At 35.8% G+C, this 27751-nt stretch overlaps 5 protein-coding genes across 7 annotated transcripts in view; 2 read left to right on the top strand and 3 right to left on the bottom strand.

The window, feature by feature from the left end:
* LOC110382218 (axoneme-associated protein mst101(2)) overlaps positions 1-3258 on the bottom strand; it is a 120709-nt gene extending 117451 nt beyond the window's left edge. For 2 of the 3 annotated variants that reach the window (XM_064035559.1, XM_049847562.2), the window contains exon 1: positions 2932-3257. The gene's annotated coding sequence lies outside the window, so the exon portion shown is untranslated. Of the gene's footprint in view, positions 1-2931 lie in introns of all 3 variants that reach the window. The other variant, XM_064035560.1, reaches the window with a different exon arrangement.
* A 6776-nt stretch (positions 3259-10034) lies between these two features.
* Positions 10035-16978, top strand: LOC110376060 (serine/threonine-protein kinase PAK 3). Its single transcript, XM_021334397.3, has 2 exons — positions 10035-10929; positions 13418-16978. The coding sequence occupies exons 1-2, from the start codon at positions 10233-10235 to the stop codon at positions 14209-14211; spliced, it is 1491 nt and encodes a 496-aa protein (XP_021190072.2). The 5' UTR covers positions 10035-10232; the 3' UTR covers positions 14212-16978.
* Positions 16979-17451: 473 nt separating this feature from the next.
* LOC110376093 (methionine synthase reductase) lies at positions 17452-19918 on the bottom strand. The gene is made up of 5 exons (XM_021334447.3): positions 19688-19918; positions 19454-19600; positions 19024-19260; positions 18234-18938; positions 17452-17987 (listed from the first exon to the last, which is right to left on the bottom strand). The coding sequence occupies exons 1-5, from the start codon at positions 19799-19801 to the stop codon at positions 17772-17774; spliced, it is 1419 nt and encodes a 472-aa protein (XP_021190122.3). The 5' UTR covers positions 19802-19918; the 3' UTR covers positions 17452-17771.
* A 447-nt stretch (positions 19919-20365) lies between these two features.
* On the bottom strand, positions 20366-22862 carry LOC110376085 (uncharacterized). The gene is made up of 10 exons (XM_049847625.2): positions 22764-22862; positions 22662-22692; positions 22550-22584; positions 22447-22467; positions 22159-22317; positions 21805-21985; positions 21321-21571; positions 21019-21177; positions 20668-20785; positions 20366-20469 (listed from the first exon to the last, which is right to left on the bottom strand). Exons 1-10 carry the CDS (start codon positions 22803-22805, stop codon positions 20426-20428), a joined length of 1041 nt encoding a protein of 346 aa, XP_049703582.1. The 5' UTR covers positions 22806-22862; the 3' UTR covers positions 20366-20425.
* A 150-nt stretch (positions 22863-23012) lies between these two features.
* On the top strand, positions 23013-26587 carry LOC110376098 (lipoma-preferred partner homolog). Its single transcript, XM_021334451.3, has 3 exons — positions 23013-23918; positions 24442-24677; positions 24895-26587. Exons 1-3 carry the CDS (start codon positions 23127-23129, stop codon positions 25133-25135), a joined length of 1269 nt encoding a protein of 422 aa, XP_021190126.1. The 5' UTR covers positions 23013-23126; the 3' UTR covers positions 25136-26587.
* Positions 26588-27751: the final 1164 nt, after the last annotated feature.

The raw sequence follows: 27751 nt of genomic DNA, 5'->3' as shown, positions 1-27751 counted from the left end.
TATTAAGCTGGGTAGCCCTTGGTTGTTACACTGCAAATATCCGATACCGTCTCAAATTAAAAAAAACTCTGCCCTCGTGTGTATTCCAACTCCTAATTATTTCGGTCTTAGGCCGGATGATGACGACGTATGACGCTAACAAATTCTCTCACCATGTCTTATGTCTAGCTCAGTGTTTCCCAAAGTGGGCGATAACGCCCCCTTGTGGGCGCTGCAGGTCTCAAGGGGGGCGGTAAGAGACCCAGAAAGAAAATGGGGGCGTTGTGTAGAGGCATGGGGGGTGATTTGTAATTTTATTTAGCTAGGAGGCCTCTTAAACAACGACTTCTGAACATCAACTAATATGAATTACAAGATTCACTCGCTACACTCGCGCCTTTCACTTAACAGTGACTATTTTCTAATTTCTTTAGGTATCATTGCGTCCCAAAAATCAAAAATTTTGCGCTCGCTACGCTCGCGGCTTCTTTTAGTTTTTTTTTTTCACAGATGTTAAGGTACTGTTGTGCCCCAAAACTAAACAATTTGCGCGGTTTTTTATAACTCTTTTTGGTACTTTACTGTTCCAAAACTCAAACATTTCGCGCTCGCTGCGCTCGCGGCTTTTTCACTCGTCACTGGTTTTTATTAAACATGTTTGGGTTCTATAATGTCCCAAAACTCAAAAATTACGGGCTCGCTTCGCTAGCGCTTTACAAGTTTGCAGTGATCTGTCTCCGGTTTCTTTATGTTAAACCAGGCAAAAAGCACCATGAATGATTTCTACACGATTTTTAAGTACCTACTTTAATTAACAATTTTAGTCCGTGATTATATTTTGTCGTTTTTTTGGGGGGTGCTCAATAGGTAGTCCGCCCCGGGTGCCACCCGATGCTACGCCGCCACAGTAAGAGTTAACTTGAGACCTAAGCGCCGCGGTATGTTACCTACCTGCGCTCAGGTTTCAAGTTGCGGGTTATAGTAAAAGTTTCGTTTAGAATTCCCCGTTAATAAACATATATAGGTCCCAGTAATTAATTAATTTAATTTGAAGTTATAGTGGTTTTTAAATAGGTGAAAAAAGGGGGGCGCTAAAAAATATTTATTCTCAAAGTGGGCAGTAGACAAAATAAGTTTGGGAACCACTGGTCTAGCTGTTAGAGGTCGTACTCATTGGTACAAGCTCTATTCGAGGCCCCTCTATGCATCGCCGGTTACGTACTGATATATACATACTGACATATTTAACTGATCCAAATCCTTTCTGGAGGTGGAAAAACGTCAGGTTACCCTGCTGTGGGTACAGCTGGACGGCTCGTCAGACTTTTACTGACTAATACCCATCTTTGTTCCTTAAGGTACTCTTTGATTATCAGGGAAAACCATAAGGCAGCCTAATTGGTCTGACCCTGGAATGCCAGAATCACATAACAGGTGCAGTTGTAATCACATAACCATGACACGATCTGATGGCCTTAGCTTCGTTCCAAAATGCAGTGAGCATCACCCACAGCAACTACCAACCCACGGGTTTAATACCAAGATAATCAGTAGGTCCTTATCTTGTTTGTTGTCAATATAATTACATAAGTAATTCTGTATGGCTGTTTGTTTGGCCCACGTTTGGCCACAGTTAAAAAGCAAAATTGATCAAGATGAAAACACACTTTTCTGAAGATTAGGTAATATAATTTTTCTTTGAGGCTTTCCGAGCTGTATGAAAAAACTACCATTAGTAAGCAAAACGAATAATTCCTTTTTCTGAAGGGTAATAACAATCTAAATAAATAAAATGAGTATGTACTGTAGCTAGCTGTATCAGATTGATAGATTCTGACGACGTACCTAAGGCTTCCTAAATAATAAAATTTTCTAAATCTTTCCAATAATGGCTAGTTGGAAACTCCGTTATTATCTCATTCTATTATAAGACGTATTACAATAGCTCAGGCCAAAACGAGAAACATATGGTTTCGTTCAATTTCAGGGATTTCAGAGCGCTGTCACATTTCGTTTCAGTTGACATAATGCTTTGTTTTATATTTAACGACCAATAAAAACAAAAGAACTTTACTAACTTCTGAAAATACTAATAATGGACTTTGAATACATTCCTTTTTCTTGACACTTGAAAATTATAACAAATCAAGCTTCAAGAAATAGTTATGAAATTGAAGGAAAATATTAATAAGCACCAATTTTAGGTACCTACTCTTAAAAACCGTGGAAATAAAAATAAAAACAAAGTCGCGTAGTTACATACGTAAGCTACCTTTAATAAAATTAAAACAAACCAAGCTTTTATCAGATAAAGCCGAAAATAAAACCTATTTACGTTTTCCGATTCAACGATAATAATATCGATTATCACCGTGAAAAGAAACACGTCACTATGTTGACATTGGGTTATTATTTAAACGGTAGGGCGACCATGTTAAAGTTTCGGGTGGGGTCGTTACCCTAGGGTGATAAATGTAATATACGTCACGCGATCAAACGATAGGCCTTTTTTACCTGTAAAACTTATCGATTAAAAGTTTGAAAATTAGAGGTCTACCATCGAGAATGTTGGGCTCTTTTAAAGGACCGGGAAGTGTGAAATGGAGACAAGATGGGGAGGCCTTTTCTCAACTGTGAGATAATTTTATATTTGGATGTGTCTAAAACTGACTGGCAGCAACAATAATGTATGTGATGAATATGAGGCCTTTGCCCACACTGACGTTGATCTAATCATATTAACATATCATGTTCAAATGCTGAACAGTTCTGAGAATCTCATGAAAAATTCATGAAGTATTACGAAATAATCATCACTAATCACAATTGCAGGCTGATTGATTAATGCTTTATGAATTACTGATTAAGGAATAAAAAATGGTACAGGTTTTACACGATACTATGTGCTCTATACATAATTAGATTAAAAAATATTAATTTTAAAGTACCTACCTTATAAAAAAGAATCCACAATATATCCTCAAAAATGCACTAAAACATTTGTCACCCCGTTAGTCTGAAACACTACAATTTAAATTGAGAACATCGAATCAACTAATCGAATCGCGTTACGTCGTTTCCCGTTCGAAATGTAAATTTGGTAAAAAAAAAATAAAAACAAAAAAAAATGGCGCGGTTTTCGTATCACGTGGTTATATTGGTACTTAGGTATAATTATGGGGGGTTTGTTTGCCGTCGCGGGAAATGACGGGCGGACCGCGCGGAGTGGACGTCGAGACTGGCGGCCAAATGTTTTCAGTGGGCGGCGCTCCGCCCCAGCCGCTCAGTGACGCTGGCGCAAGCGTCATGTAACAGTGAGACATTGTCAGAATGTCCTGAAAACTTGATCATGGGGAAATATTTTTATGGAAATCAAAAAGTCCTACTCCTACTTCAAGTACCTATATTTTGCAGAGGAAGAGTTTCAAAGATGCAGCTAACTAGGTATCAAATAACTTTGCCACTCTAAAGTTGGCTTCTTTCTAGTTACCGAGTAATAGTAAAAACTTATGAAAAAACGTTACAAAAAAAATACAAAAAATCAAAAAAAAAAATAGGCATACAATATTGCATCATTCTCATTTTCAACCTGAAAAAAAATCCTAATGTACCTGGTTCATAAGGACTGAATTGCACCAACATAAAAACAATCCCAGTAAAGCAGAATTTAGAAAAATGAAATGATCGTCTAAAATCACATTAATCTATAACTTCCTAGGTGTGAATCACAATTTACCGTTAATTTATGCTCTTATTTATGTATAAAAGTGACGATTTTTTTAGTTTTAAGTTTGTCTTTAGGTCAACATTTTAATACACACTTACAAGTTTATAACTGCATAGGAAACTAGTTTCGCATGAATACATGCATGATTAATTTCTCAAATAGTTTGGTGTAGATCGCATAATAATAAAACTATAAAACCATAAGTTTCTAAACTAGATACTTACTTGATCGATTTCAAACTCCGACTTTTCTTGTGAAAATTATGGGTGCCTTTTATTTCTTGAAGAAATCCGATAAGAAAAGCAGCACTATCCTATTATATAAAATTAATTGGGTTTCAAAATTTGATTACAGACATATTTAAATGAGAACCACTTCAAATTTGTTTCCATTACGTAGATTGGGGATTTTTGCTCTACAAAATAATAACAAACATTCACAACATTGATGTGAGTTCTAATCTCTATACCTGTCTGGTTATCTCATCAACGTGATAATCAGATGCACTATTTCACGATAACATTTTTCATTTGACGATTTTTATACAACCTTTCTTTGTTTTTCGCATCACAACTACTCTCTAATATTTTTTCTCTTAAAACTTCTCCACAATCCAAAGACGTCAGTATCGCGTTAACTAGGCAAACGGTAAGTAATTATAAGTTAATCAACACATCCACACGATCATCTTAAAGCAAAGTCTTAGCAAATAACATCAGCAAACAAAAACTCAATTAAACACGAATATAATCGAATAGAGAATCGATTAACTCCTGTTTCTTGCCGCGCTCACGCATACCGCCGTATATTTTCATTGGTCCAACTACGACCGATGAGCGAATTCAAAAGCTATTGACCTAAAAATAACTCGGCGTCAGCCAGAGAAAGAATTGTTTACTATACCATCTCTGTTCACGCCTGAAGTTTTGACTTAACTACACATTTTGTGTAAACTTTTAAAAGTAATAGTGATGGAGAATTTTATCGATATCACGGAAGATTTTGAATTCATTTTCCAAATTAAAAAAATAATGTGTTTGCAAAATGCGTGTCACAATTTATCACTGGCCAGTGATAGACACAGTGTGACTGAACTGAAAAGTATTTTATCAAATTAATTCTATCTCTATTGATCGCGTTTGATAGGGACAGTTTTCGTACTATCTTTTACCTAAATAACCTTGGATTTGCTGGAAATTGTTTAGTATCACTAGCTTGTTTGCAAATAAAAATATTAATTATGGTAAATAGAGTACGCGCCCTTACAAATGGCCGACTTTATTAATCATGCTCACTATATCGGTTACCCGATACTTAAATATCTGTTACATTATTATATTGAAACATGTGGTCGCAGTTACCTTTGTTCGATAGTTAGTACAACCTAATTCCAGCCAGCCTTTGTATTGGGTTTCTTTTAGCTCTTACTTGTTTGAAATAAGATTAGATACGGGATATTTATACATAGGTATATCCTAAAGGAAATTAAGGCTTTTCTTATTTATGTTTTGATATTCTGTACTTACTGACGTTTAACTTCCTTTATTTCATTGTCAGTAAGTACATCTTCTTTGAAGCAAACAAAGGCTTTGTGCTGTAATAAAGATACTGATGTTATTTAATATGTCTTGACATGGTGATACTTATCAAGTGATATTTTGCAGTTCATTAATTATGTATTTTTTTAATAAAAAGTCTATAGGTACCATTTATACCACTCAACTATTCCTCTGCGTTGAAAGCCCTTAAAATGAAAAACGAAAGTTCAGGTTCGTGACCACATACCATATCAACTACTTAAGTAAACGGTTATAAAAATAACAACAAACTATCGATAACATCATATCGATAAAACTATGCATAACTCAACCCTAATCCCGTTGGAAATCAAAAAGCATACGCTGAAGGGTTACAACACAAACTTAACTCTCCACAAAAACATTACAAATTAGACCTTATTTCTAGAGCTATACAGAACTTAATAACGCAACAAGTTTTTACGTTGCTTCCGTGAAAGTTCAATTACTGCACCTATAAGGACATTAACCAGATATAGGAAAAGATAGAAACAGGCTCGTTACCATTAAAGGGAAAGATTTGAATGATCCAATACCATTCAATGCTTTGAGTGCAGTAGACGAGAGATTGGCTTTTGATCTGATACCTACTTATTGGTAAGTTTAGCCTTTACCTTCATACAGCTGACGCAGATATGCAAAGTGATCACGAAGAAACTTAGATAGATAGATAGGACCTACTTTAATAATTGAAGTACATAGGTGACATATGGCGGTCCTATCGCTAAAAACGATCTCTTCTAGACTTTAGATATTACTATTTGCAGTATTCCTTACCTCACCTCCCTTTTGTTACCTTCCTTACCTTCTGTCTTGCCTCGTCTTGCTGTAATGGCTTACTACAAGATACTCAAAGCTAAAATGTAGATTTAGTACATCTAATCGACGCTGACGCTGTGCACGCTTCGCTGCAGAAACAATACAAAAACTGTGGTTGAGGGTCACCGGTCACCGGAGTATTCTTCAAATACCTAATTAAACTAATTATAAAATTCTTTGAGGTTTTCCTGAAACTATTAGAATGTTTACCTACCGCATACCGTAAAAATGTGAATTTTCCTCTTCTCGGTCTGCATCGTATGTTAGAAGAAATACGAGGCTAAGATTTTAGGATAACATTGGATTTTCGGATACATAGAACGTAATAAAAGGAGGCTTAAATGTGGCACCGGTATACAAAAAACAGCAAGGAAAACGGCCATCATGCTGACGGCCCTGTTATGACTCCTTGCCATAACAGGCTCGACGAAGGCAAGGCCATTTTGTGGGAAAATTCTTAAGAATGAACGAGTTTAGTTACACGATGGGAGCGCCCAAATAAATGATGGAGATAGAAAAAGACGATATGGCTGAAAATAAAGATAATGAGATGATGAAGTATGGACGAAGAAGACATGATGAGAGAAACGTAATAGGAAGTTTGTAATAATTAAAGGTCTTGCTTCAACCAAACACCGTCAACACACTATTTCGTCGACAGGTAATAGGAAATTACATCTTGTTTCCCACCCAATGTGTTTACAAAGTAAAATGTCGATGGAAATAGAAGATTGGAAGCAATAGCTCGTCATTTTATAGCACATAAAATCTCTCATTTGTACAAGTGGCCAGTAAGTGGTATTTAAGCAGTTTACAGCCTACACGGCGAGCTGGCTGACGAGAATAAATTGATATTATTATCAATGGCCGTTGACCCTTCAGTGCCAAGACTTTTGCTAAGATTCACATGCATCGGGTACTCGTGGGAATTAAACACAATTTGTGCAGGTTTTTTCTTTGTTTCATTTTTTAACTAGTTATAGTATCCGTTAATTGTGAATAGATTAACCGACAAAAACTTAGTCTATATTATTTGGCTTCGTAATTAATTTATATACGAGGACAATTTTAAAACTATACGTTAGAGCAGTTTTTCCTTATTCATTCTTTTTTCAGAACATTTCAGTCTCTGTGAACCAAATCCTGAAACTTTGCAGGAGGTGGATAGGTATAGTTCGTACCTTCACGTGGCCACTACACCAAAGCTTTGTATAATTGGGACCCAAATATCAGAACAATCAAAATACCTAAGTAATTTCATCGGTAGGTACTCCTGGAACTAGCTAAGTACCTAGGTACCTGGTTTTAGAAATTAGGTACATCTACGAATACCTATGTTACAGATAGAAGTTGTAAATTGTGTTTGTGTTATATGCTTTATTATCGTGAAGTCGAACAGGGAATAAAACAAGGAAAACTATCTTGGTATGAAAATAATAGTATGTTTTATAGGAATGCAAACTATGCTACAATGGGACCGTTCCTTTACACTTAATATAAAATCATCATTAAAACACAAACCTATAGCAGTATCATTAAACTTTATTTAACTAAATTATAACATTGCTTTTATTTAACATAAGTATTTGTAGCTTAAAACATTTTAAAATAAACAATTTCATAAATACAGCTCTTGTAGGAAGTCTCTACTAACTGAAATACGCATGATGCACTGAAGGTGCATCGCGTTAAATGGAACTGAATGAATTTCCTCAAGACTGCAACTGGCATAACAAACTGCATAGAAACATAATAATATATCCCACCTACACAAACCTAACAAAATTATTTAGTACCTATCTAAACTATCGAGTTAAGTGAAGTGTTCTGGTAAAAGTGATATGTAGTCTTAACAATAGATCACTTGAAACAATTGAATCAAAATGAGTGCACTTCTTGGTAAATTGATCCCGAAAAAAAAAATAAGAGCTGTTGACATTGGGCCTCCTTTGAATATGGAGCACAATATACATGTGACTGTGGACAGCGAGACTGGCAGGTTAGAAGGTTTACCAGAAGACTGGTCTAAGAGTTTCAATGCTGAGTCTTCATCCAACCAACTTGGGAACACCGGTGTAGTATTAAAAACTGGTTCTGTTAAGCGATGTCCAGAAGAGAAGGTACAAGAGCTTTCAAAATCATCAGTTCCTGATGCGAAAGCGGAAAATGAAGAGGAAATAGTCAAGCAGTGTAGCCGAAACTCTACTATCCACGATGTCAATTAAAATTTTGAAATATCATTGCTGTGTTTTCTTTTTCATGTATAATGGTTGGTAATATTAATACGACGAAAACAGTCGTTTATATTTTTTATACACATCACTTCAGGCGGATAATATCATGTTATCAAACTGTGTTCACTAAAGGAAAATCTATTCATAAATTATAAGCTGCATCTTTATATTATACTAGCTTTTCCCGCGACTTCGTTCGCGTGGAATAGTGACTTCCGGCAGATTTATGGTTTGACCAATAGATGGCGCTATATGTACGGAATTAATGTTATTTTTTATTTTTGTATTTCTTTGTAATACAAACTATCTTATGTCCTTTCTCAAGTTCCAAACTATGTCTGTACCAAATTTCACACAAATCAGTCCAATAGTTTAGGCGTGAAGTAAAGACAGACAGACAGACAGAAAGACAGACAGACAGAGTTACTTTCACATTTATAATATTAGTTAGGATTAAGACATTGATCCTAACATAGGTGGGGACCTTAAAAAGACCAGTCAGTTGATTAATTTTCATTTTCCTGTACCTAGGTACGATTACTTAGGTACATAGGTAGTTATGTTCTCAAATAAACTCAAATTGATTTTCTGCGAACATCAAGAATATATTTTTTATCAAAATTAGACAAACACTAAGTAATGGCATTTTATAAGAAGAGAAGGATCTTATAAAAAAAATTGTGTTCACAGTACCTACATAATGTACGGTAGACCGCACATCAGTGGTAACTGTCATGCACCTTAACTCAATAGTAATAAGTACGATTTTCCAATAAAACTGTTACCACTGACCTGAAGTTGACTGTACCTAAGAAGTAGGTACCTAAGAGTAAAGAGAGTAAAGGCCCCAGTACACAATGGCCTGTGTGATGGGCCACGCTTTGTGTATAAAAGTGTAATTTCCGCCAACATATAGGTACCAATACTATACACATTGGTGATGGCGTGTAGTGGCCACGCATGGGCCAATGTGTACTGGGGGCTTAAGAACTTATAATCGGACTGAGGATTCATATTTACAGTGGCGGATCTACCAACACACATGTTCCTTCTGAAGCCGTTCATATACCAGGACCACGCTTTCGAACAACCCCACAGACAGGCCCAGCAGGTTTCGGTCCGAAGTAGTGGGCACTGTGGCCCACAAGTCTCAACCCTCATTTACTACCTCAATTGCGCCATCATAAACTCTCCCTGCTCTCTGAATTTAATTGATAAGAATATTGCCATGTAGGTATGTGAATTTCATTGCCCAAAAACCTATTTTAAGGAATGGATCCGCCCCTGCCTATTTATAACATAAATTGCTGTCTATTATCAACCATAATATTGTTATCGCAATATTCAAATGTCGCACAAGATTCGATATTACTCCTCAGTTCTTTATACGGATGGACAATGAATCATCCAAAATTCCTATTTATCAGCACCGATACGCAGGCCTACCAATGTATGGATGTACGAATGTTGCGCTTCTTCACACGCAGCAAATAAGCGAACACACAATATTTTGAAATTCGTTGAAGTCGATCGGAACAATCGAGAATTATATTATGCATTTAAAATAATGTGTCTTTGGATGCTTGTAAACCTGATGAAATTGGTTTAATTAAATACACAAATTAATAATTGTTATTTTTTTCTTAAAGTTGTAACGCGCGTGAAATAGAACGTCCTTTATATTTTCTCTCCATTTTTCTTTGCGACATTTGACAGATGATAAAGTGGCCGCCGTCCTATGGTACGATCCGTCCGTGTAAAAAGCCACTCCTATCATAGTTAAATCGAAATTCCGCCTTTGCTGAAAGTGTCTTACAAGAAATGTAGGTTTTGTGTTTTGAATACGTGACAGTGATATGGCTTAATTGTTGAGTAGACAAGCAGTAATCAATCAAAATGAGTGGGCGATCGAACCGTGGTGTGTTTGGGAAACTTTTCTCAAAAAAGCAACCAAGAGAAAGAGAAGAGCGGGTGACTGACATTGGTATGCCCACAGATGTGAAACAACATATACACGTTAGTAAGAACTCAGAAACGGGTCTGTTGGAAGGATTGCCGACGTCCTGGTTGCGGTTGTTGAACACACAGATTACGCCCGCCGAACAAAATGAGAACCCTGACGCGGCCATCCAGGCCGTTAAGTTCCACATGTACACAATCAAAAAGGAGAAGGCTCCCGACGAGCCATTCAAGCCGTTCCTCACTGACGAGGCTATCACTGAGGAAAATATAGAAATAGAAAAGTTGCTAGATCAGAAGAGTAAGAACCAAAGCCAGGATTCAGATCTATCGATCGGCCAGAGCAGTGAGGAGGAGGTCAATGACATATTCTCTCAGAGGCAGACCATGCCTGCTGCACCTATTAAGCATGGCCTGAAGAAAAAGGATGCTGTTATGGACCTGACAGCTAACGTAGAAGACTTATCTCTTATTGGAAACGATCCTGAGGAGAGCCCCATACTGAGGAAGAAGGAGCTGATATATGCAACTCTGAACGATGAGCAAATATATGAAGAGTTGAAGAAAATATGCAATAAGGATGACCCTTACGTCCGGTTTGAAAGGATCAAGCAATTGGGTGCTGGTGCTTCAGGTAAACAATCAATATTATACAATATTTGTGCAACCATTACTTAATGGGTGATTTGTAGGTCATTTTTAAAGTCAATGACAATTATATCCTTAACCACACAGTAAACAAACTTGATTGTAGCAAGTTATTAACAACAAAAATAGAAGATGTACATGTACATATTCCTTGAAGTTTTTAAGGTTAATATTATGGGAACGCTATAATCTGCATAAAAAGAATATAGTAATCTCATATCTATAAACAAGCCTTGCTTTAACTATTATACACATTATAAATGCAAAAAATTTACCCGGCCTGTTATATTTTTGTCCACAGATAGTGTGTTGTTCATGTTTGTATGCAAATCACCTTATCTCCGGGAAAACAAAATTGTTTTCATTGATGTATATGAAATAGTTCCCTAAACCAGAAGAACAGCTATAACAAATATTAATTTTCTAGCATCAACAACTGTCATAAACACATAATTGAACCAAATAAACATACACATAAGATGCTAATGACCACTAATTTGTCAGATCATAGTAGAACTACCATAGACTATCATACTGTGCTAACATTACCTTCATATCACAAAGGAGGTTAAGACCGCGAGTACCTATGCATTCAGGCACCAATTGACTCTAATGTGTTAATTGAGCCGAGAATAAGTGTCAAATTGAGAAAATTAAACCATTCATCAATCTCAATTTGAAACGCAGAAATCTTTTATTGCAATAGTTTGCTTCTTGCTATTTAAACAGATTACTTGCATATCAAAAATACTACTTAAATAAAACAAAAAAAATTAGAATGAAGAATAATGTACCATATGTATGTTTGGGATGTGGCAGTACTCTCTAAATAAATAAATAAAGAACACAATTTTGCTCAAAACCAAAACAAGTAAGTAAACTAGATTTAATAAATGAATATTGTCAAGCATTAAACCTGTTACTATGGGGAAGCTCCGAGATTTTATTTATTTATGTCCAAATCTTTTGTTCCATCTTTTGTTTATTTTGTTTTCTGATGATTTAATTACTATTTTTGTTTGTCAATTTAATGTTAAGTTTTTTTTTCTCTACTACATTTGTACGTCGTAATGACAAAACATAGCGTTCTAATTATACATATGTAAGATCTTTATTTTGTCAATACCTATGTTTTACAAATAAATAATATTCTATTCTATTCTATTCTATTCAGAAATGTTCTTTTGTTGTTAAACAAAGAAATTGCAAATGTATGTGTTAAATTGGTTATGCTTCAAGGTCCATCAGTTCACAACCAAGGCCTATCTTTATAGTTAGTATTCTGTATAACAGCATTATGGCGAAATCTTGATGATCTTTCTGTTGAGGAAAATGATCAAAATCTACCCTGTCATTGCAAACAATTATATCTGTCATTCACTGTGTTGATCGAAAGCTCAGGGCCTATGCAGACTACGCGCTTTAGAAACGCGAGTCGACGACGCGGTTTTATCCTACACAGTGCTTTGTTTTTAAATCTTTAACGAAATCACAGGAAAATTCATATCCTTTTCCAAATCACAGAATAATGTTTTTAAAGAATAACAATGTTGTATTGTTTAAAAACATTGTTGTAATATGTTGTAAAATCTTTAACAATACTATCAAAGTTGGAAAACTAAATGAAACTGCATTGCGTTCAGTCATGAACCTGTCACTACATGCCTTTGCAATTTTATGGAACATCTGTAATTTTGATATTATATTATACACCTAGTTACTGTTTGAATTATACTACACAGTATAGTAGATAACCCTCAAAAATTACCTAAATCTTAAAAGGAGCATGTAATCCAACACTCAATACTGATAAAATGGTTTGTAGTTTGATAAAAGTAAATATTTCAATCATCAGATCTGATAACTTATTGTAAGAAAAAGATGAGAATACTATTCATATACAAGATATGCTGTAAATCAGGTCTTTGAAAATGGTCTCAAAATAGATCCCCAAGATTTAATTAGCCTTGTAGATGCTTAATAATTTAATGCAACGTTAAACGTCATGCGAATTCCTTTACGTAACGACGACGTATCTTATCTTTTGACTACTTTCTGAATTGATTACAATGTGTTTTATGGATGACTAAAACAATATGAAAATAATTGTCAAAATATGTTTATTTATATTCACAAAAAAATTCACCTTATATAGAAAAGGAATCTAGTTAGAATAGGTTGCTAAGATGGGGCGGATTGCGTCTTTGACAAAGGTCAGTACCGACCTTACACGCATCTGTGACGTCAACAGCAGAAGGCGGGGCTAAACATAATGTGCAAAAAATAATTCTCTTCGCAAACTTTAATTACCAAAGCAACAAACATTATTCAAATAGTCATAGGCCTTTACTGTAAACGGAAACCGCACCCCTGTGCCAAGCCCTCGTTCCCTCGGCAAACTATTGCATTTCTTTTTAATTAACTAAGTGCAGTACCTAACAGTGATGTTTAAGTTTGTGTACGTTTTGTTACAGGTGTGGTGTTCGTGGCCATAGACAGTAAGGACAACTCTAAAGTGGCCATCAAGGACATAGACTTAACCAAACAAAGCAAGAAGGAACTAATACTCAATGAAATTAATGTGTTGAAGGGTTTCAACCATAAGAACCTGGTGAACTTCCTCGACGCGTTCCTCAGTTACGATCACCTGTGGGTCGCTATGGAACTGCTTGACGGCGGCTCTCTCAACTACGTCGTGACTGAAGTCGTCATGAAGGAGGGCCAGATCGCGGCTGTGTGTCGTGAAACACTACAAGCCATAGCCTTTTTGCACTCTAAAGGTACAATACACAGGGATATAAAGTCTGACAATGTTCTGCTCGGCATGGATGGCACAGTCAAAGTCACAGACTTTGGGTTCTGCGCCAACATCATAGGGGATGAGAAGCGACAGACTATGGTCGGCACTCCCTACTGGATGGCGCCTGAAGTGGTCACCAGGAAGCAGTACGGTAAGAAGGTAGACGTGTGGTCCTTAGGTATTATGGCGATCGAAATGATCGAAGGTGAGCCGCCTTACATGAAGGAGTCTCCTCTGAGAGCTCTGTATCTGATCGCGGCAGTCGGACGGCCGACAATCCCCAGATGGGAGAAGCTATCACCAGATTTCCAAGACTTCCTTCGGAAGAGTTTACAAGTGGACGTAGATTTGCGAGCTTCGGCGGACGAGCTCCTAAGACACCCGTTCCTGGACTGCGCGATGGAACTGAGAACACTGACGCCACTCATCAAGGCCGCACAAAAGATTCACCACAAGAACCAGGACTAGACTGGTAATTGTTCCATTCCTCTATTAAGTCTACTTGTAACACTTTTATAGCCTTTTTACAATTTTGTATGCTCTTTATGAATGTAATGACTGTAATGAGGTGCCAAGTTTTGCATAGTAATTTACAAGGTTATGATGACTGTTAAGTGGACAATACTAAAACGCCAATATTATACAGGGCATTATTTGAGAAGTTTTAAAGGATTTCAAACAGATGTTTGGTGGGCGGAAAGCATACTTTATTAGCTTAGTTGTTTATTCATAGATAGAGCTACACTTTTTGCTGTACGCATTTAGCTTAGAATCGCAAAATATTAATTTTGACGGCACGCTAGGCGCGTATAGCTTTTGTCTTATCTGTAGACTCGTATAGATACGGTATCTCCAACTGATATAGATATTCACACATCACATTACAGTACTCCCTTAACCAAATGTTTTAGGGGATAAATCAAATTTATAATTTTTGTACAAGAAAATGCCATAATTCTGTAACGTGAGTTGCAATATACAAATAAGGCTATTCGGCTAAGAATTTAGTTACTTAATAATAATTTAATCTGTCCAAAATTAAGTATTTTTCTATTGTAAGATTTTGAAAACTTTTTGGACTGATGATGTCTGAAACTATATTTGGGAAATCAACTTTAAAATATAAAATGAATTGCCATTCTTGACTCAGGTCGCCATATAAATAACAAAGCAACGAAATTCAATAAAATAATATTAGTAATGTATAAAAATTAGATCGTTATCACTTTTTATATCGTAAACAATAGGGAAATATAGTTATTTGTGGCTTCTGGTCGCAAACAGATAGGTAGGCCCTTTTGATAACATAAGTGATTGGTGCACAGATAGGCTATTACCAAAAATGTACATAAACGAAATAACTTTTTTTAGCTAGTCGTAATCATTGCATCATTTATTTTTATAATTATATATTTTACCAGATCAACCAAGTGCAAAAGTTTAGGAACATTACAGTGTCACATTCCTTCCAATTTCTTTATTCCATGTAAAAAGAATTCCGTGAACAAAACAAAAAGGCTCGATTTTTAACTTCTATTTATACTTCTAACAACATAAAATTAAGACTGGATTACAGTGCTGCATTTTTTTAAATAGTATTAGCCATTCCTTAGAAACGAGAATAGTTCTAAGCACTGAGCATAACATTATACGGCGTGTATTCTAACATTCACTAACACAATTTATTTTCGTCACATTGCAATTTACATTATAAGGCATTTTTGATGCGCACACTGAAATTATTTCAAAGAATTAATTTCCATTCAATGCAGTGCTCAAATTATTAAAGTAATTATATGGCGGATTTTTTTATTTTTATAAAAATGAACTCTATCGTATTCTGATTACAGTATATTCTGCTTTGTATGTAAAATTCTGTGTATGAATTAAAAAATAGTCTGGTCATGGTAAATAAGGAAATGTTTAGTACTATAAATAATTTGTATCTATATATTTCAAATAATATGTTGTACTACGTCTATGTAGTATGTATGTGTAGGATAATTTGATTTTGCTTACTTCTAGTGTTCAATGTTATTTTATATTTTTTCTTAATGGTAAAATGGCTAAAAGGCTGTTTTAGGGTAGAAAGTACTACTTGTAGAATATACTCAGTCTGAAGTGTGTTTATGCTGTCGTCACGATTTTCATGTGAGTAGATAAGCCTGTAAATCTTGGATTTTATATGTCATCATTGTCTGTTTTGCCTGATAATCTCTGCATGCGGTTGCGGTATTAATCCATAAGCAGCCATGACAACAAAATACCACTGTAGCTATAATATGCGTAGCCTATAGTTATATTGTAAGTGCAAAAAGTAAATAGTAACGAAATCTACGTTACATCAAAAATATAGAATGGATAAAACAGACTTAATTTTTAGCTTGTGTGAAACAAACTTATGTTTTTGCATTTTTAAGTTTGATGGCTGTATTCTATGACCACGAATTCTTTCCTCGTAATTTTTCCTGAAATACGACAGGTTGAAAAAGGCCATAATTCAGCTAAAATTGCTGGAAGTGATATCAAGGATAAGAAAGTGATATTTAACATCAAATTCCATGTTCTATGACCAATTTTATTGAAACAAGTTCAACAAAATAGTGCATTTTAAAGAAGGTCCAAAAACAGTGTAATATGAAATGTATTTTGAGATTCTTTTAGTATTATATCAGTATCTATTTTATCTTATGATTTTTTTATAAGTCTCAATGTCACCTTACCGCTATAGTTGTGGGAGATGAGTATTTCCCTGCCAGGAGTGCCTGCTTCATACAGCAATAGTATAGATGTACTTTTATAGACTAGATTTTAAGCATTTTCATCGACACAACGAAATATCGTGTGAATGCTGTTCTATATGATGAGACCACTGTTGTAAAAAATATTAAAGAACTATAATTTCGTAATACAAGTGTTCAATGTGGCTTTTGTAGGTACAGACTCCACTCAGTAGTACAATGCAAGCAAGTGTACCTACGTGTCCGCTTTGATGCGTAGCCCCATTATGTCATCAAGGAATTACTTAGTAAGCCGAGATCTCTCACAAGCGAATTGTCGCTTCCCGATCGCGTATTGTACCTACACTTACGAACATTCTACCAGATGGTCATCTTATGAGAACAGCTGTATGTATTGACGCTAATACCCTATAATTGTAAGATTATATACACAAAGGACACTTTTTGAACATTTTATTAATATAATTTGCCTATTAAATTATTTTTCTAAAATATTTTGTGGGTTTCATTAAATATTATATTCCAATTTTAACAATACCTTTTGAAATGTTCAATCAAACAAACATACAGTAACACCTACCTATGCCTCATTGGCCTAGTGGTCGCAAGGCCAAAAAGGTACTGTGCACTCGAGTTCGATTCCCAGTTCGGGCCTAAATAGCTTTGTGGGTTTTACGTTACACACAGCTCGTAGTCTGGAAGTTGGAGATTGATACACCGTGCGTCGGAGAGCACGTTAACGTTGGTCTGATCTCTCCGGTCATCGGGCTATGAGAGTGATGGAATAGTGAGTGCATATGTGCACATCCTGGTGTCAAAGTTCTAATATGTTCTGCGCAGCCAACTAATCTATACGAGAACAGCCGACAATCGGCTGGGTGGCCATTATTAATACCTATGCATTAAACTCCTGTAAACCTGTAAATGGGTGTGAAAATTGGATCGTAGAAATTAAACCAGCAAACAATTAACTTGTGGTATAAATAAATAATTTATTGCACTTATTATTTTATTAAGTACAAACTTATATAAATTCCAGATAATTATTTACACGGTAACTGGCTTCCGCTAGCGACTTCTATAGCTATATTGCTGCCAAGTCTCATCAAATTCCGTTTATGGCGTCCGTTCCGTCAATGGCGCCGATAATTGGTACAGCCAATTAGATTTTATTGCCAAATGAATTCGATCGTTTAGATTGAACTTGGTATATAAATTGCAATGTTGAAGCACTTTTCTTCAACTGTTGAAAACTTGAGCCAAAATAGTTACTAGTTTTGTAATTCTTTAACACCATGCATCAACCACATATTTTTTGTTCTTCTGCATTTCAGTTATTTTATCCTGAGCTTCTTGTAAAGACATGTTTTCATGGTCTACAAAGCATTTTATTAATATTTCCTTGACCTCTGCAGCCATTGTTTTTAAATCTCCACAAACGAAAACGGAGGCACCTCCTTTTATCAGTTGGGTGATTTCTTTTCCTTTGTTTCTAAGAGCATCCTGTAAAGAATTGCAAAATATTATTAATATTAGTATATTTTAATTGTAAATTCATTTTACTCTTCAGATATTTACTTATTTACATTTATTGACTTAATTATATATGCCAGTTCTTTCACACTGGCGGGTTTTCAACTCCCGGAAAATGTCGCGCACAAACCGAGCGTGTACTCGCGACAAAATCCGCTATTTTGTAAAGCTTTTAACACACAGTTTATTTTTTACAAATGATTGTGCAATACACACCTGAATGTATTTAATTTCATGGTTGTCTATTCTTGAAAATGCTACAAAAAGTTCGTTCAATACTCCTTCAGACAAAAATTGATTTAGATCTTCTTCATAAATAAAATCCAATTCAGGATTTCTGCAGCCAAAGAACAACCAAGTTTCACCTAATCTTATATCTGATTGATGACGATGACTCATAATTTTTCTTTCTTCTAAAAATCCAATAAATGGTGATACTCCAGTACCAGGACCAATCAGTATCAAAGGATTTTCAGCGTTGTCTGGCAAACAGAACATGTTTAAATTCTTTCTTAGGTAAATAGGAACTTTTTGCTTGTCTTTGACCTCATTTGATATACTCAGGTTTGTGATTCCGTTTTCAAGTGAGTCTTCATTCAAAGCTAGTCTTTCTAGCCAACTTGTGGTGAGACCTTTCCTCTCATGTTCTATCACAGAAAAACATATTTTCAATTCTCTATTGTCTTTTAAACCGCTGTTAACTATCGAGTAAGGCCTTGGAAATAGTCTGGGTAGGTTTGCCAGTAAGACCTCTATGGGAGGTTTACATGATTGGAATATAGTAAATATGTCTAGTATACATAGACTTTTGTTGAGAAAATGTGTTGTATATGCAGCTGAACCTTCTTTACTGCAAAAATATTCTAATAACTGTTTTTCCTTGTCATTTTTAGTATATTTTGATAAAGCTAGGAGAAAGGCCTGAAAGGAAAGCATATTAAAATTTAACTGTTAGAAAATCAATTAAATATTTTTTGTATACTTGTTTTAAATCATATGTATGTACCTTTTTCAATATGCTTCTAAGGTCCAAACAGTGTGTCAAAACGTGCCTTATTGTAGACTTTATAGGTACATGAACGGGTATCTTGGCTCCTTTAACTGTATCATCCAGAGTTAGCCTGTAAGACAGATCCGCCGTTGGAACTAAGTTCAGATGACTAATGATCAAATTTACGACTGACTCATCATTGTGTGGAATAACACCTATTGTATCGCCGGCTTTAAAATCAAACTTGCTGTCCTGGAATTATATACATTTAGTAAATAGGAAATCTTGTACTCAGTGTTTATATATTATATAGTATCATTTTACCCACGTGTACTGAATATGCACATTATAGCATGAATAAACATTCATAACCTCATTTATGAAACATTAGAACTTTAGATTAATATTAGAATACTATAATGGAATTAAAATAACCAATACAAACCTCAACATCGAAGGTGACTTCATAAACAGCTTTGCAGTCCCCTGATGTGGCAGTGAGGCGCCTCGACGTCAAGATACTGGCATGAAACACATCACTGTTTGCAAATGGCAAAGCAGGTTCCACGCTACAATATGAAGTTCCTGAACTCTGTAACACCCAACAAATTAACGACGTTCATATGAACTTATCGCTGGTATAAAATATGCAATAATTAAATGATAATTATAAACTTACAGTATCCTTTACATATTCGATTTTCAAAGGAGTTGGTTTGAATGCCGGCAAGCTGAAGGTTTTTGTCTCTGGTAAAATATCAATAACATCTTGGAAGGTATAAGCCACAACCATTATTTATGGGAGGAATTAAATTATAGAAGTTGATTTAATATTTTTAATTTAACACGAACACAAAACGAGGTACCATTCCGGTCCAGTGTGATTATCTTATTTTGACAATTGAATGACAATTTGAGCATTGACTTAAGATGTAACGTTTCATTTTACGCTGCCCCTTTTTAGGAAGTAATACACAGTCACTTGTGATATAAAAGGCCCAAGAGCAAAAAATTCATTAAGTTTCCGAGATATTTGATTTTTTTCGAGTTTTTTTGAACTTACGCCAAAATTTGCTATTTGTTTATAATCTCCTCGAAGTGCTAATTTACATAAAGGTTCATCGAACACATTGATTCTAAAGATCATCTCTCATTATCAGTGAAGGACTAGGGAGTTATATATGTGTTTGCGCAAGTGCTTGTACACTGTAATATACCAATCCCTTCATGAGAACAGCCGCCGTGGTCGACAATCGGCTAGCTAGGACATGATATTATTAAAAAATATATGGAAATAAATTATTTGTGATCGTGAGGACAAAGTACTTTAAAATGAAATAATACAATTATCAAGCAATTATAGCATATATTAATAAACTATTATTAATATAGTTTTCATATTTTGTTACACGTGGTGCTATACCTTTTCAGCGTCCTCAATAGCAGTGTCAACTTCTTCAGCTGCAACAATATTAATATACGTGGGTAGGTATTCTATCTACTATGCCTATCGAAAATTTTTATCAAAGGGGATTTGGCAAGAATGTTCGGAGCCGATTAATGATTGAAAGTTACTCTACATTAGTGAACTTTGCGTTCATGGCGGACATTTGGACCGGAATAAATGAGTAAGAACTTAAAACTAGTGTATGTACTTACGTCTAAACTCTACACTGCCATCTGAACCAGCATCTTCCAAACATTCTGGACAAGGAGTAGATTCGCATGGATTTTCGGTTGTCGTCGGGAATGCAGGCATCAGCTCAGTTGGTGGCTCCTGAAATTTAAATAATTTTATCTCTCAAAGATTCAACTAAAACTATCATTAGCATTGTTTAGCTAGTTTTACATGAAAAAATATCCAAATACAAGTTAGTTTGAAGCCGGTGGCTTGAGGAGTTCGTTAACATTACCTTACCATTAACTGATTTAGCTGGTTATGTATGTATGTACCTGCTCAACAAATTTGTGAAATCTGTTTGGTTCGACAGTAAAGATCGTTATTATTACCTCAAGCCTATACAAATAGGATAATCGACACGGATCCCACGTGGTGCAAAGAGTAGCGTTGTGCATCATATCCTTCCGTGGCTCGTCACCGAAATAATCGAATGTGATTACTATATTATTGTCTATAGCGCATTCTTCTAGAAATTGTGTCACGCTAATCTGAAAAAAAAACACCAAATATAACTTCTGGGTCGATTAGACTTTTAGGTAGCGGGCGTCCCACCCTCCGGGAATAAGCAAAATGATTGAAATGAAATTATTCTGAGATAAGTAGATTACCATGCAAATTAAGAAGTACTTACTTTAGTTTTGTTTCCGCAATCTAAAGTTCCGTTCTGGAAATAATTGTTTTCTCTCTCACCATTACCGAGGCAGAACATCCAGTCTTCACCGAATGAATACTCTATGGGAGCTACCTCGGCTTCGATGCAAGGGTCCAAGGCAACTGGAATAGATTCTTGTCCGAAGGTACATTTACGTTCGTGTAAATTAGTCTGCACTCGGTAAGCGTCAAGGTCTGGCTCTGAACCTGGTGGACATTTGAAGTAGTTTCCTGCGACAAAAAGATGTAACTTTCAAAATACCATTTATTCACCGACAACTCATTAGAATTAACACTGTTTTATGTCATGTATGTGTAACTACGGAACAATCGTATTTGTCTAATGCGTAATTTTTACTGCAGCATTATTATAAAATTGAACCTACCATGCAGTTGATTGACTTTACGAAATGTTCGAAGAATGTGTGAAATGATGATTGACTCATGAAACGCCATGTTCTTACCATTCTGGATAATGTAAATAGATTTCTTGCGATTACTGACTACCGTCCTGACGGTGAGACCGTTACCGCCACTCTTAATGTTTTCCATGAGCACCTCTTGTGCCGCGCGTTGTTCACGAGACCATTTCGCAGCCTCTTCTGCCAAGATCTGCCGACTTACCTTTCCTGGGGATTGAGAAGACTGAAAAAAAAAACACATCAGTAGGTAAGATTAGAAGGTAGGCTGCGTCAAGAAAGGCGGGCTTGGGTAGCGCCCAACTAACATTATATTTACATTTTAAATTGTATTTAAGTGATCATGATTTTTATTATATTTTACATTTAGATAATAAGGTAGTACAAAATGTATCATACCTGTGGTGGATTTTCCATAATAACGTGTGGTCTTCCTAGGGTGTGCTGCCAAATAAGTTGCGCAGCAACTTTAAACTTGGAGCTGTGGTGAAGAGGTTGAATTTGTAGGATACCATACCACGCTAGCTCTCTGTACACGCTGTCCGGTAAGTAGCCCGTCTAAAAACATCATACCTATTAGATAATGTTGTTGAATTAAATAAAAACAGTTTTTAAACGACTTATATTTTTTAGTTAAGTAGAATCGCTGATCGCTGACTCGTTACTTGTTGCCTTAAGTTTACTTACAGGCATGAAGTCCATGTGCCACTGTAATAAAATATATAATGTAATGAAAACAATAATATTAGGTATGTATTGTTATTTATTTTGGAGAAATATATATTCTTACTTCCTCCTCTTGCGTATCTATGGCTGTTAACTTATCTGTAAAAATAATATGGATATAAATATACTCTCAAGTTCTTCTTAAAATGTTTCTTCAGAATCAGTTATCAACTTGCCTTCATCGTCCTCAGAATACGCTACAGCTAGCTGTAAATAAAATTAAATATAATAAATGTATAGATCCGAACTAAATATTTGAATTATATTTGCGTGCCAACCTGTAGGACTAGTACAACAGCAAACGTTATGTAGTTCGCCATTCTTGACAAAAGTGAAACTTTAACTAGTCGCTACCTTTCCGACGGTCAATTAATTAATTTTAAAGAAAGTGTAATAAAAAATAATTGTTACTTCGTTTACATTTATTTATGTGAATATTGATAAGGATTTATATGAGTTAACAATACTATACTATGGCAATACGTTGCATATAACGAAACGCTCAATCTGCATTCTGTGTACACAGATAATAAAAAAGCAGCTGTCAGTTTCAGTTTCGCATCAAACAATAAATCAGGGCGTAACGATTTTATCCCATTTTATGAATTAAATAATCATAATAGCAAGTTAAATACTTGAAGATGAATACACTGGACAAACAATTAGCGGATCTTCGAATATATGCAAACGAATTAGAGGCAAAACTTCAGGATGATATAAATGCTGCAATGAAAAAACCATCAATCCCACCTAAAAAGAATAAGCCGCCCCTGCCTCAAATACCACAAAGTTGCATGGTAAAGTCTGCTTGCGAGCCGTCCTACTCCTCGAGACTCGAATATGGTAGCCGCACTAGTTCTACATACTCGAACTTAGTTCCTGTAAAGAGTTGCATCGTGAGGAACACCGCCCGAGTGCGAAGCGGTGATGTGCTTCTTTATAGCAACGTACTGCCCCCGGGAGGCACCAACCATGTCTACTCCAACATTATGATGCAACGAAATGCTTACGGAGGTGATAGTATTTATGGTGATCGCGACACCAGGTCGGAAGTATCTAGGATAAGCGATTTAGGTGTGCAGTCAAATTACAGCGAGTTGCGACGGCCGGGCTCGGCATATCCTCCGTCGTCTGCGTCTGTCAATGCGCAGGACTTCTCTACCTATGGTGGCTCTCAGACCTCTTCTACTTATGAGTCTCTGTATGAGCCTATTAATCCCAGACCTTGCAGTCAGCTGTCGGGAACATCCCTGTACGGTGGGTATGTGGGCACCACAGTGGAGCCTACCCCCGAGCCGGATGAGGCACTGTACTGCGGCAACTGCTACAAGTGTGGGGAGAAGATCATGGGGGAGACCACAGGCTGCACCGCCATGGAGAGAATCTATCACATCAAATGTTTCTGCTGTCAACAGTGTGGAATTAATTTACAAGTAAGTTTTCACTATATTTATTAATCTAAATCAGGGAACACATTTTATTGGATACTTGTACCTCAGATTTGTATTTTTTATATTCTTATTTCATTTAAAGTAACTGGATAAAATTAAAAGCATTAGTCACACTCCATCGGAAGAGATATGACTCACCAATGTACATTCCATTGTAATAATTGGTATGAAGCCAAATTAGATATCTATCTAGCCTTATAAGCAGGCAAAGATATTTTTTTATGTAACTTCTACATTTTTATTATCATAGACTGTTTTTTTTGAGCCTTTTGATGTTATTGACAACTCTTAAAGTTGGCAAATTCCCTAAACTGCAGGTTTTTTTCTCTAAAATAACTTTTAAGCTCTGAAATTAGCCATTTCATCTCATACATGATGCATATTACGCTTGAGAAACTTTTACTTGTATTTGGCTACCAATGCCTTCATGATAAAAAATAATTAAGAACGAGACGCTGTGCAAGGCATCAAATAGCATTCCTAATTGCTCTTTGTATCTTTCTAGGGCCGCCCCTTCTATGCAGTGCAGAGTCGTGCACTGTGTGAACGGGACTACTTGGATACCCTAGAGAAGTGCTGTGTCTGTGGTGATCCTATTCTGGATCGTATTCTGAGGGCTACGGGCAAGCCATACCATCCCAGGTGCTTTACTTGTGTCGTATGCCAAAAGAGCCTTGATGGGATACCATTCACAGTGGATGCTGTCAACCGTATACATTGTATTGAGGACTTCCACAAAAGGTAACTACTCACCATCATGGAAAGCGTTACTGATATTCAAGTGGGTTTACTCCATCCATTTTTTAAATATAATTTTATTTATCCATTTAAAAATATCTTGTACTATCCTTGACTGTTCATTTGAGTAAAGGCCTAAGCATTTTCAGTCAGTAAATAAATATTAATGCACATCATATACCATACTGTATATATTTATTTCCCATGTTCTATGTTCTAGATACGCGCCTCGCTGCGCCCGGTGCCGCGAGCCAATCGTCCCTGAGAGCGGCGCGGAGGAGACAGTTCGCATTGTAGCGCTCGACAAGAGCTTCCACGTGGCCTGCTACGCTTGCGAGGACTGTGGCACCTCGCTGTGTTCCCGGCAAGAGGGTCGCGGCTGCTACCCACTTGATGACCACCTATACTGCAGGGAGTGTAACGCACGACGCATTCAGGACCTCTCCAGAAATATTAACTAAATTAATTAACCATTTCATAGGGATGCTATCTAAAAGTAATAAGGCTGTCTTTTAGATGAACAAATCATATTACACTCTCAAAGGAGTTTAAGCGAATGCTCAGACACCTTAATAAGATGATTCATACTGATGCACACGATTAATTAGACGGGACACCTCGCTCATTGTTTTCGCTAAGTTACTTTAAGTCAGTAGTTTAAGCCCACCCATTTTTTATTTGTACATATTGTTATCGGCGATATACTTAAATATGTACGAAATATAGTGTAAGCAAACCATGAGATTTTGAAAGTATTTTATGCTAACGATTAACGATAATGATGTAACTAACATTCCATATTGCATTTATAATTATAGAAGGCTGTGTAGCTCTGACCATACATGATTTATTATTATAATTCAGTATTATTTTAGCGATTTTGTGATTATAACATAAGTTATTGGGTAATGAATATTGAACAGTTGTTGGTACAATTGTTTTGTACCATAGTTTTATTAGATGGCTTGTTCAGATTTGCGCACTGAGTAAATACACATTAGCATTATAATGTATGTATAATAAAGCACATTCCGGATTGTTGGTGCGCCAGTGTGAGCAAGGCTGCGTAAATAGTGCCATGTTTATTATGTAAAGTATTACTGTTAGGTTGTGTCTTTGTTGTCCGTTCGGTTATTTAGCGAATAAGTCATTATACTGGGTGTCCCATAAGTCCTTTGAAATCTAAAGGAGATTGCCACGGGGCAGGTCCCTTTTGTGGTATCGTGTGCCTGAATGGAATAATAACCTAAAAATATTGTTTATTTTTTTGTTTCCAAATTATTTTTTATACAATTTCTTTCACCCTGGGAATAAAGTTAAAATTAATTAATAGTTAAACATTACGTCGACATCCGTTTGATTGGTAAACAAAAAAAAGTTGCCAGATATCAAATAACTATTGAAAATTACGTATTTTAATCAATAGAGTAATCGATATCAAAACAAAACAGTTATTAAAAATAAAAAAATACAATTATTTTTAATTATTATTCTAACTATATTCATGATAAGTCTATATTGTTGAACAGATAAGATAAGATAGATAAGATAAGAGCGATTTTAAATTAAAATAAAAGCCTTACGTAATTTAAAAACTTAAATCGATTTATTAATGATTAAATATAATTGCTCTGGCAACATTTACTTGCGCATGTCACATCACTTTGACGTTCGTTCGTTGTGTGTTCGTGATTGCTTTGTATAATACGTTGAGTTTTGAATTCCGTATTTACTTAGTTATTATTTACGATACGTGCCTTTCTGCTACCACCGAGTTGAGCTAATAAGTTCCTCGCGTACTTACTTTATGTTTTGTGAGATAATTGACTCCTCTTTGTGAGATATTGACTCTAAGTGCTTGACTCTTGTTTGTGCTGTTCTTTGTGAGATAAAGTGCTATTCTTGGAGAACAATTTGACTCTTAGTGAAATCCTTGTGTGATATTGAACTCCCGAACTGTTTTTGTCAGAACTATGTCTACCCCAGCCAGAAGTCGGGCACACCGCCTGTCTTACCGACGCTGTATTAACTGTTCCCTTTACTAGCGTCTAATTTACGCCGGTATACAGTTGAGGAGTTGAACGAGCAAATGACAGTTCTTCTACGAACTTGGACAACGCCTACACCTGTAAGTTATCGTGTGCATAAACAATAATAATTATTGTGGACAATATAAATATAGTGGTTAAATGCATTATGCAAACTCAAAATAACATTTGATTAGAGTAAACTTAGCACTGTAAACTTAGTTCTTTATGAGAGTTTATGTATTTACAAGTTTAAGCAGTTATAAATATAGAATAGTATAGAATATAATCTTTTCCAGGTAACGTCAGATGATATCCTATGTATTGAATGTTATTTGCTGTTGCAAGAAAGGATATTGTCAAATATAACTGGATCCCACGAGGATATATCACCTGCATATGGTCACTTAAATGTTTGTTATGGATGTGGTATCTCTGTTGCAAGTCGGAGAACCCACAGAGTTGAGTTAGACTGTCCACAACGTAGCATGATTTTAAGATGGACTTTAGCACATCTGGTGAGTATTATTTAATAACATTCTGTATCATCACGCCTATAATCCCCAATCACAAGCGTGACGACGATTAGGCAGAGGTGTACCTAACAGTACACAATACATTTTGTCAGTTATGTTCTAAGTAATAACGGTGAGACCATGCAATCAACCAGGCACAAACCCAGTATTCCAGGCTCTTCTGGTTACTACTCATGAAATCTTAATGGAAATACCCAGAAACCCAATCCTGGAACTGAACCTGAGATCTCATACCCTGCAATTGTGTTTAACATTTTCTAAATAATGTTTCAGAAAAATGCTGCATAGTTTATTTCTAATTGATGCTATTTTTATTCATATGCTTGCACAATAACAATATAGGGTTTGGTACCTATTCTGATATTCACTAATACCAACTATTTCATTTTAGGTTCCACATTTACAAAAAGTGTGCATTCCTTGCTGGTTAGCAGCAACTCGGGAGACGAGACGTTTGGAGGTTCAAGATTCAAACAGACCTGCAAGGGTCATGGATGCAGCTCTATCTTCATTA

Source organism: Helicoverpa armigera, chromosome 7 (assembly GCF_030705265.1).
Source record: "Helicoverpa armigera isolate CAAS_96S chromosome 7, ASM3070526v1, whole genome shotgun sequence".
Taxonomy (NCBI): domain Eukaryota; kingdom Metazoa; phylum Arthropoda; class Insecta; order Lepidoptera; family Noctuidae; genus Helicoverpa; species Helicoverpa armigera.
The sequence above is the reverse complement of the archived record's forward strand: the minus strand, read 5'-3'. Positions and strand labels throughout refer to the sequence as shown.